Here is a 10,164-nt window from a genome sequence, read left to right on the forward strand (position 1 = left end):
TTAAAGTGAATAGCATGTAGTCTAGCCTGTGGGGTCTGCACGAAAAAATTGGTGTTGACACACGCAGTCCACTTGAAAAATGGGGCGGCGTTGGTGACACTTATATTTCATGTTTTCGTCTTTTCTAATTATAGAAGCTCCGTTTTCGGTGAGAGTTATCTTTTTGTGATTAAAACAGGGTACCGATCTATCAGGCGCTAAAAGCTGCAAAAATGGGGGGGCACTTGGAATGTCACGAGTGGGCACAAGTTTATTATCGCATTCATAAAAGCATTTTTTCTTACAATCATCAATGATAACGCCTTGAACGTCACTCCTGAGGCTATTTTGAACTCGGAGTCTTGTTGACGGAGTCTCACTGGCTGACCTTTTCATGCGCAATTCTCTGCAGGGCCTATTCGTTCCACGTAAGTGCAGAGGGCCAGATGCAGCCAGTGCCATTTCCACCAGACGCCCTCATGGGTGCCGGCATTCCACGACATGCACGGCAGATCAACACCCTGTCGCATGGCGAAGTGGTGTGTGCAGTGACCATCTCGAGCCCCACCAAATACGTCTACACGGGTGGCAAGGGCTGTGTCAAGGTTTGGGACATCAGCCAGCCTGGATCCAAGACCCCTGTCTCACAGCTGGACTGCCTGGTCAGTTTGGGCTTAATACTGCTTTGGAGTTAGTTCTTGCAAAGTGGCACGCCTCTATGGAGAGTTTGCAAAAATTTGTTTGCTGCACTAAAAACTGGCTGAAAACGAATGCCCATGAGCTCCACTGTGCCCACCACTGGCTTGTTTCCCTTCTGTGAGGCACGATCTGTACATGTGTGCAACTGTGCAAGTCACAGGTGTTCTTTGCAACTGTGCACAAAGTTTATTCACAAAATTGTGATCTTTTGTGGAGGGCTATATGGCACATGTAAAACACTGTCTGGCTGCTGGCCTATCATCATGTGTGTGATGGAAATAGGCTTGCTGGGGTGTGATTCTTGTCTTCTAAGTAAAGTGACTAGGATGTGCACCGAAGAGCACATGTGAATGTTGCCAGTGGACTGATAGTGACAGAAATGAGTGCATGCAGGCAATACAGTTTAGAATTGCGGCTTATGAAGGAATTCCTGCCTCTATTCAAACATCTGTCAGTTTAATGTGCCTCACCTTATTTTAGCCTTTGTTTACTATTAGCTTGCTTTAAATAAATTTAGTTCTCTCAGTTTCAGAATTATGTTGTTCGAGTTTTAAGAAGGCTTCAGGCAGTCTTAGCCAGCTTAATTATTATTTCTTTGTGCGTTGCAGCAAAGAGACAACTACATCCGCTCTTGCAAGCTGTTGCCAGATGGACGGACACTTATTGTTGGTGGTGAAGCAAGCACTATCTGCATCTGGGATCTAGGAGCGGTAAGTAATCTGAAAAAAAAAAAAAAAGGAACACTTGTCTAGCGGTGTTGTATATTGTTTCTTGAGAAATAATGGCTTGAAGTGAGGTCATAAAATGAACCTGTTTCATCTTCCTGAGCACTGTTTTGACTGATCTGTTCTTGATGCTTGCTGAAGGGGTAAAGTTTAAAAGTGTGCTGTAGACTGTGAACGTTCAACATTGAGTGGCACATTTTTAATCTCTCCTCTGCAGGGGAGAAATATCCAGCTTTGTTGAGCTAGCTATCTAAACTGACAAGAAGTAAAAAAAAATGGGGGAGCTAGAAGTAGCTTCTTGTTGGTGCCTGCTGAATAATGAACTTTGAAGTAAGCTTAGTTCATTTTCTTTTCTCCAGCACATCTATAGCATTACACTCACTGCTCTTTCAAGTAGCCCGGGTTTATACGCTGTGTTATTTCAGCACAAGGTCCTGGTAGTACTACAGTGTGCGATACTTTAAATGTACTGCCTGTCCATGTAAAAAAGTGAGAAGTCCCCAATAAAGGATGAAGCATGTGTTGAACCCATGGTCTCTCCTTGCCGCAGCCAACCCCGCGCATCAAGGCAGAGCTGACTTCGAGTGCTCCGGCATGCTATGCCCTGGCCATCAGTCCCGACTCCAAGGTGTGCTTCAGCTGCTGCTCAGACGGGAACATTGCCGTGTGGGACTTGCACAACCAGACACTCGTCAGGTACTAATGAGCTTTTTTTATGCGAAGCATACTACTTTAGCTACCTCTTCAGCCCTTCACCGTGGTTATGCGCCTCCAAATCACGTGATACATGACGTCACACCACGTGACACGATGACGTCACGACAGTGGAGAAACGGGGGCCCACCTCGCGCCGTCGCTGTGGTTGTGCGCCTCCAAATCACGTGATACATGACGTCACACCACGTGACTTGATGACGTCACGACAGTGGAGAAACGGGGGCCCACCTCGCGCCGTCGCTGTGGTTGTGCGCCTCCAAATTACGCGACACGATGATGCTTCGCATTCTCCAGGCTTAACCAAGTTAAGCCTCAGCCATTTTTTTTGTTCTGCTTTCATTTGAGCTGGTGAAAGCTTCCCCTCGGTGTTTGTAAACCATTCTGAGGATTTCATGAAAAAAAAAATGAGCAAACATGTTTATATTTTTTTTTTTGGATAGATGTACTGTGTGGGGACAGGTATTTTGTATGCGTTCATATTTGTTGCAGTTCAGCCAGATTTGGCCATTGATGTATTCACTTTTCAAATGTTAGAAGTACACTAAGTTAGCAATAAGGCAAACTAGGTCGAGAAAAATTTTGACTTGTTCTAAAACTTTCTTTCATTTCTTATAGTCAAAAGAAAAAGAAAAAAATCCTTGGCACTAACTGTTTCACTTTTGCTCTGGATAAGCTAAACATCAGGTGCTGACTTCTACAACTCTGTGTATGCACAATGGCAGCATATGTATGAGGTTATTTTGTGTGCATCCTTTGAGATGGGAAAGAGCAATAAAGCCTAGTCCACGAACACGAAAAGGAGACGCATGCATTGAAAACAGTTCTGATTGTTGGGATTCTGCTTCTTCAACAGTGACAGCTTTTGTGCCATGTTTAACGAGAGGAGACTGTATCCAGGCATTGAAAATGTGTCCTTTCAATGTGCAGGCAGTTCCAGGGCCACACAGATGGTGCGAGCTGCATCGACATATCGAGTGATGGCACAAAGCTCTGGACTGGTGGCCTGGACAACACTGTACGCTCCTGGGATCTCCGAGAGGTGAGCTTTGCTGCGTTGATTTTTGTGTGGTGCACAGGTTGTGTTTGCTTGTCGTTCAGAGATGGTTCGTTCAGATCGTTCAGAGAGGGTTACACATGAGGCAGACAGTGTGAAATAGAGTGTAATCATGGCGCATTTGTTTGCTGATTATAGAACAATGCTGGTTATAGAACTTTACTCTTTAGTTGGAGAAGTTCAAATGAGCAGTTACCAAGCTGCATACTCAATGTGGTTTTACGGCATGTACGTAAAGACAGCGTATTGTCAGAATGTCCCATGAAGTTGGGTTTTGCTCTGCAAACTCAGTCTAGCTTCTTGTGTGGGCTTTGGGGCATATGTAAGAGCAATGGTTCTCATCTTCGTAGGCACGGGGAGCCACAGCGGCTTTGAAAACCCCCTGTGTCATGGCTTCCATTCTTCCTGCCTAACATCAATGCAAAAAAGAGCTTGCAGGCACATAGCCCTTTAAAAAAAAAGCCTCAGTTACAGTTTTATTAGCCCCCAAAATAATATCGAGTGAAGGAAAAATGGGGATTGAAGCGTGTGGGAATTTAGGTGCTAGGGAAAACTAGCAAGCACTCCAAAGAATTTAGGGGTTCCGCAGAACCAAATTTGAGAAACCCCATGTTAGTTATGACCTGGATATCTTGGGTCGCGTCCTATAGCGAGTTGGTTTTGTGCATTAGCGTGAACGCTTGCCTGGCACATTGATAGAAGACCTGCGTGGTGGCTGCTGCAATTGGTTAATGTGAATTTCTGTTTCTGCTGACTCCAGCTACTTGAGGATCATTGTGAGGTAACAGAATAGGAATATCTCTAACACTGGGATTATCGGCCAGTGCCACTGTTGGAAGTGCTCCAGAGGCAATGTTGCAGCAAGGCGGGAAAGGCAGTGCACGTCTAATTATCGCGTGATGATTTTGTGTTATTTTTGTCATTAAATGCAGGTATGTGAATAACATATTGTCACGTAGTTGTGACTGCAGTCCGGCGAACAGGAAAACAGCGAGAATCGCTTCTAAACAAAACTGTTTATTTGGGCTGACTTGCGCCCGCAAAGAACTTAATCACTCGGTGGCGGCGTAGCAACAAGCGTGCTCGGCGGTCATCGAACAGAATGCCTGCCGCTCTCAGTTGCGCTCTTTTTAAAGCTGACAGCGAACTTTCGAGATAAAGCTTGGAAATTTACTAGCACACTCTGGAACAACGTAGAGTCGACTCCGCCTGGATGCGATCAATCGAGATAAATCTAGGCGCGTCGGGGACATTTCCGAGTATTGTTGGCTTATGCATGTGGTTTTGCTGCTTGCGCAACCAATCGCTTGATTTGAGGGTTTGCCAAATGTTTGGAATACACTTTGCATAGCAGTCCATCTGATGGCTACTTTTGGCGTCGTTGTCTTTGCAGGGGCGGCAGCTGCAGCAGCACGACTTCACGTCGCAAATCTTCTCACTGGGCTACTGCCCCACGGGAGAGTGGCTGGCTGTTGGGTGAGCCTGCTTTAGCTCTTTTATGAACCATTTTCTGATGGCCGACACAGAAAAAAAAAGTAAAGTAAAGAAAAACTGGCAGAAGTAGGTATCTTGCTGTGTTTTTCAATGATTGGTTGGTTGGTTTATGGGGTTTAACCTCCCAAAGCGACTAAAGCTATGAGAGACGCCATAGTGAAGGGCTCCGGAAATTTCGACCATGGGGTTCTCTAACGTGCACTGACATCGCACAGTACACGGGCCTCTAGAATTTCGCGTCCATCGAAATTCGGCCTCCGCGGCCGGGATCGAACCCGCGTCTTTCGGGCCAGAAGCCAAGCGCCATAACCCCTGAGCCACCGCGGGGGGGGGGTGTTCAATGAATTCATTCCAGTCACTTCAATCGATGAACTGTGGCATACATGTACGGCCATGTAGATCTGGTACTACAGCTGTGTGCAGGACAGTACAGGTTTTCTCTGTTTACTTTCTTCTACCCTCCTTTTTATTTTTTTGCTAGGAATGTTTTGGCATGCTCTAGCAGCATCTAGCTTGAGCTATCACCTTACCTTTTCCAGATCTGTTCTCACCGGCCTCATAATTTTTGTATCTGATTTATATTTGATTGGGGTAGAAGAGTGAGTAACAAAATTTCATTCTTTCTGTTGGATGCAGAATGGAGAGCAGCAATGTGGAGGTTTTGCACTGCAGCAAGCCAGACAAATACCAGCTGCACCTTCACGAGAGCTGCGTGCTATCGCTCAAGTTTGCCTCATGCGGCAAGTGGTTCGTCTCCACGGGCAAGGACAACCTGCTCAATGCCTGGAGGACGCCCTATGGAGCCTCCATCTTCCAGGTATAAACCCTCAGTGATCTCCCAGATAACACCACTGATAGCTTAACTGTATACTCAGTGGTTCACTGAGTGGTGCAATTCTGTTACCATCTATCCTCTACTGCTTCTGGTTGGGCCTTTGAGCTTATCTCGTGGTCCCTGAAATAGTGAATTCGGCTAAAAGTTTCTCAATATCTGATCTAAAAGGTAATTACACACACCTTGGGTAGAGTTTTGAGTGGAAGGAAAGAAAGAAACGTGAGTTGAACGAGGGAATTCGGAATATTGTCACACATGCCAAAAATGCAGTGCTAACCATTTGAACCACAACACCAGTACAGATCCTTTCTAATAAGATTTCTCCCTTTTGCTTCGTGGTGTTGCTTAATCATGAATTGGGAGCTGTGCCATTGTGCATTTAAGAGAATGGAATCATGTTGCATATTGTCATTATGATAAAAGTGCCTCCTGACTTGCTGCTAGGTTTCTACCTCTGCAATTCTCACTCTGGCCTTTGTGTCTCTCTTTTCTCTACCCACATTTGTCTCTAGTCTAAGGAGTCCTCGTCAGTGCTGAGCTGTGACATCTCCTCCGACGACAAGTACATCGTTACCGGCTCAGGAGACAAGAAGGCCACTGTGTACGAAGTGATCTACTGATTGCCCACCGAGCCTGATTGTTCCTAATGTGTTGATCAGCACAAAGTCAGGGCTGCACACAGTGTACAAAGCAGAGGTTTCTTCTCTGCCCTTTTTCCTTGCTGTGGCAAGAAACTGTTCATGAGGTTGCTGTTAGTGCTGGTAGCACTGAACTGGAGACTCTCTGCATTGAATGTTAGTTTCACAGAGACTGCACTGTCGGCACTTTCAAGACAACCCATGTGCTGCCGCTGCCAGCTCTGCATGTTGCAGCCATTGTGATTCTGACCACTTCACTGTTCCTACAGCATTTGACGTTGACACAGTGGCTGGAAGCACAGATTAAAGTGCTTAGTTGTTGCAGCGATTAGGAAAGGTGCTGTGATAAGCAGCTTCTGGTATTGTGACAGATAGCATAATTAATGCGAAGCCCTTTGCCACCATGTCCCACACATCTCGTCTTAATTCAGGTTAATAAGGTGCAGAGTTGTGGGCATTATTTGTTTCAGTTTGCTGTCTTGATCATAGCTCTGTATTAGGCAACTTCGGTTAGCTAGGGTGTGAAACGGAGCTCTTTCAAAGTACGATTTGTGAAACTTCCCATGGGTCCCATGTAATGAAATTTGGCAGTCTGATTAGGCCAAAACATTTAGGCTTGCAACGTCTGTAAGCAGTAGAATTAAGTGTGTGCAAGTCTCAAACTTGGAGATGGTTGATAACTGCGGTGGCATTTGACAAAAAAATCAGTGAAACAGATGGAATAACAAAAATGCTTGGATATAACAGCTTGAGTGATAAATGACAAGCTAAAACAAGTGATACATTTCAACACTTCTGAGGCAAATGGTGGCGAATGGCAGCGGTTTTCATATGCTGCTCCTAGCTGGTGCCTCCATTCGCTAACCTCCACAAAGTGGCCACTGGGGAATAGCCAGGTTTCGAAGCGCAGAGTTTTTCAACTTGTACCATCAAAGGGCTCCGACTGTGAAGGGCGTCATGAGCATTTAATTGCTGGGTAGGTGGCATGGTTAGGGATGGGGTGGCCAATTCAATCGCAGATGGGCGTCTGCCCCATCACTTGGGAACATATCGGTGGGTTAGTGCGGCATGTTTGGCTGGTTGCTCCTCTTGTGTGAAAAGGCAGTGTACGCACAGTGCTGCCTGAAACGCAGGAATTAGATGCTGTCAGTAAACTGCACACGTCCACAAGGTTAAAGCTGCATGACGAAAGAAACCCTCGTGAACTACCTCTTCATTACTAGGCCGCTGGCTGCATATCACAATGTTCACTGACAAAGACATTGTAAAGACCATTTGGTGCCCCTTTCCATCTTATCAGAATCATTATTGTGCATGGGGGCAGCTTACATGACGCAACAATGAATTTGGCATCACATTTTATAAACCTGGAATCTTATCTTTCTTTCCGGTTGTCTCGTCAACAGATGGGAGAGATGGCTTGATGCTTTCAGCTGGTTTCTCTTTTTTGTTTCTTTAATAAATAACTTAGTAGTGGCTTAGTGTCGGCTTGCATTGCTCTGTGGAGGGCCTGTCTTCAGTGATGCACCCTCCCTGTTGCTTTACTGTCCTGGCATCAAGACATTGTGACATCACTTCATGGATCACGATTTTGATGCATGTGTGTTTGTGTGCTTGTGTGTGTATGTGTGTGGGCTCACTGAGGGCAGTGAATAGCATGGTGATGAGTTTCGATCGCACCTGCGCTGTAAAAAGATGACAGAACATTTCAAGTGCTAACTTGGCTTGCTGAAGATGTTTTTGTTAAAATGAGTCGAATGAATCGGCCAGTCGTGTTCTGCACTCTTGTTGAATCTGCAAGCGATGGGCTCAGAGCATGGGTTTGATGTCAATGCAGTGAAAAGGAATTCACTCTTTGACGTACACGTCCTTGAAGTGGATGGACATCATTGCCAACGTGTTACCCTTTGGGGATGTGCAACGTTCGTATACTGTGTTGAACCACATAAGAACCTTGCGGCCTTGTGGACAGTGCCATTGTTGCACCATCTGAACAACTTGCTTGTTTTTTTTTTTTTATGTGTGCAGTCTTGCTCGATGCCTGACGAAGTTGTAAAAAGTGCTGAGCTATACTGGAGCAAAATCTATGTTGTGAATTTTCTGTCTTTTTTGGTGGCTTTTGGGAGTCATTGAATTTTTTATTTCATGTTCCAGGAAGGCGAGAACTGAGTGCTAACATGTCATTTTGGCAAACACTTGAAGTTTACTGAGTTTAGCACCTGCTGCAGTATTGCAACAGAATGTTATTGGTTTGCTGGGTACAAAGTACAAAAAAAACATTTTCTTTCGCAGCAGTTTGTACAACAACCAGTGCATGGCATGATACGCGCAAAACATTAAATGTGAGGGTTGGGAGTGGTACGTGTCAGGATTTGAGTTAGAACATTTTTTTTTTTTTTCCTTTGTGCTCATCAATATGCATCTAGTCTTTTCAACTTGCAGCTTTGTTAGGGCGTGGAAATTTAATGATGGTATATATGCAGTTGAAGAACAATTTGTACTGATGCTGAATTGGGTCTAGCTTGTGTTACTAATGATGCTGTAAATTCAGGGCTTGACAAAGAGGGCATAGCTTAAGCATTGGTTAACAACTGACCAGTTATTCATCATAATTCATCTTCTATGAGACTGCCTCTACTTGCAAGCCTTAATTCCTACACGGATCCTGAAGCGCTGTCCCCATTGAATCTTTCCAGTGTTCTTTGGAGAAGTGGCTGATTGGCTACTCCATATTCAGTGTTAAGGCTCTAATCTCATATTTAGGAAGTTCAGCCACCTGTGATGAACACAACCAATAATGGTTTCTATGCTCCAACATCAGACAATTCACATTATAATGTTTTATGGCTTTTGTTTCATGTTTTGCCCTTTCTAGCTGTCATGCCGTATTCAGGAGCTGTCTTTAGATCACAACACTACACCAAACAGTCCAACTTAAAACTGTTGTCCAGTTACTAAATGCTTGGATAGAATTATTGGGGTTACTCATTAGCACAAAAGAATTCTTGAATTAGAAACCATTTTTTTTTCTTCATGAGAGCAATATTGGTTTGTAGTGAGCTCGGTGATGTTTTATAGGATGCTTTATTCAATCTCTCTGGCTCTGAATTTTGTCTTTACATTTTTGACTGCTTCATTTGGCAGAATCATTTAGTTTTTGGTGTTGTTGAATGCATCCAAATTGGGTGAAAAATTGAGTATAATGTTGCTGTTTCCATGACAGTCATCAGCGGTAGAGGAAAAGGGCATGTTCAAAACATACCCATGGTGAACCGTGATCTTCGTTTTAGCCACTGCGAGTCGCGTACATAAGTGTTGCACTTGCTTAGTGCGAAACATCCTGCTCCATGGTTTCCATGATTGTTGTGCAAAAATTTTAGGTTGTCATCCAAGTCAGCAATCAGTCAAGGTGCTGACAAATCATTATTTGTACATAAAAGCGATGCTTTAATGTCAAATCTAGAAATTGGTTGTAGGCAATATAGTTTCAATCTTGTACTGTGTGCATATTTAAGTAGGAATATTTGCAGGAGGACAGCAACACGGGCAGAGGAAAGTGCCACCTTTTTATGTTGAGTGACTTGTGTGGCTGCTTTCAACTCCGGTCTCGTGACCACGCACAGATGTGCGCACAAAATACTGTATTGTAAATAGCCCCTCCCCTTCCCCTTTTTTTTGACACTTGATGTAAATGAAAAGGAGGCAAGTTTCTGCCTCCTGTATTTTAATTTTACAGCTGGGATGCTGACATGACTTGGTTTCTGTAAATACGATGTTTGGTTTCATAAAATGTGTTTGCACAAAACCAGAACTTGTTGTCTTTATTGAAGTATTTCATCCTTTCATCATTTCCTGATTGAAAACGATATATAAATAGCAAAGGCGAGAATTCTTGGACCTGTGCTGTGCAATCACCATTGACTGGTTCGGCAGTTATTTTTATGGATAAAGCTTGGTATGTGGTTAATAGAGCGGCAGATTGCTCCAAAGCTTACCCCAACCAGGTGGTCATGGCCAGTTTTT

General features: G+C 44.3%; 1 protein-coding gene across 5 annotated transcripts in view; it reads left to right on the plus strand.

The window, feature by feature from the left end:
• LOC149364057 (transducin-like enhancer protein 4) overlaps positions 1-9,952 on the plus strand; it is a 57,791-nt gene extending 47,839 nt beyond the window's left edge. For all 5 annotated transcript variants that reach the window (XM_089574048.1, XM_089574050.1, XM_089574051.1 and 2 more), the window contains 7 exons: positions 392-641; positions 1,287-1,388; positions 1,954-2,099; positions 3,048-3,159; positions 4,568-4,650; positions 5,305-5,485; positions 6,016-9,952. In XM_089574048.1, coding sequence (XP_089430174.1) covers positions 392-641; positions 1,287-1,388; positions 1,954-2,099; positions 3,048-3,159; positions 4,568-4,650; positions 5,305-5,485; positions 6,016-6,123 — 982 coding nt within the window. In that variant the 3' untranslated portion in view covers positions 6,124-9,952. The remainder of the gene's footprint in view (positions 1-391; positions 642-1,286; positions 1,389-1,953; positions 2,100-3,047; positions 3,160-4,567; positions 4,651-5,304; positions 5,486-6,015) is intronic.
• Positions 9,953-10,164: the final 212 nt, after the last annotated feature.

This window comes from Amblyomma mixtum, chromosome 2 (genome assembly GCF_055824585.1).
Source record: "Amblyomma mixtum isolate Tamu chromosome 2, ASM5582458v1, whole genome shotgun sequence".
Classification (NCBI taxonomy): Eukaryota; Metazoa; Arthropoda; class Arachnida; order Ixodida; family Ixodidae; genus Amblyomma; species Amblyomma mixtum.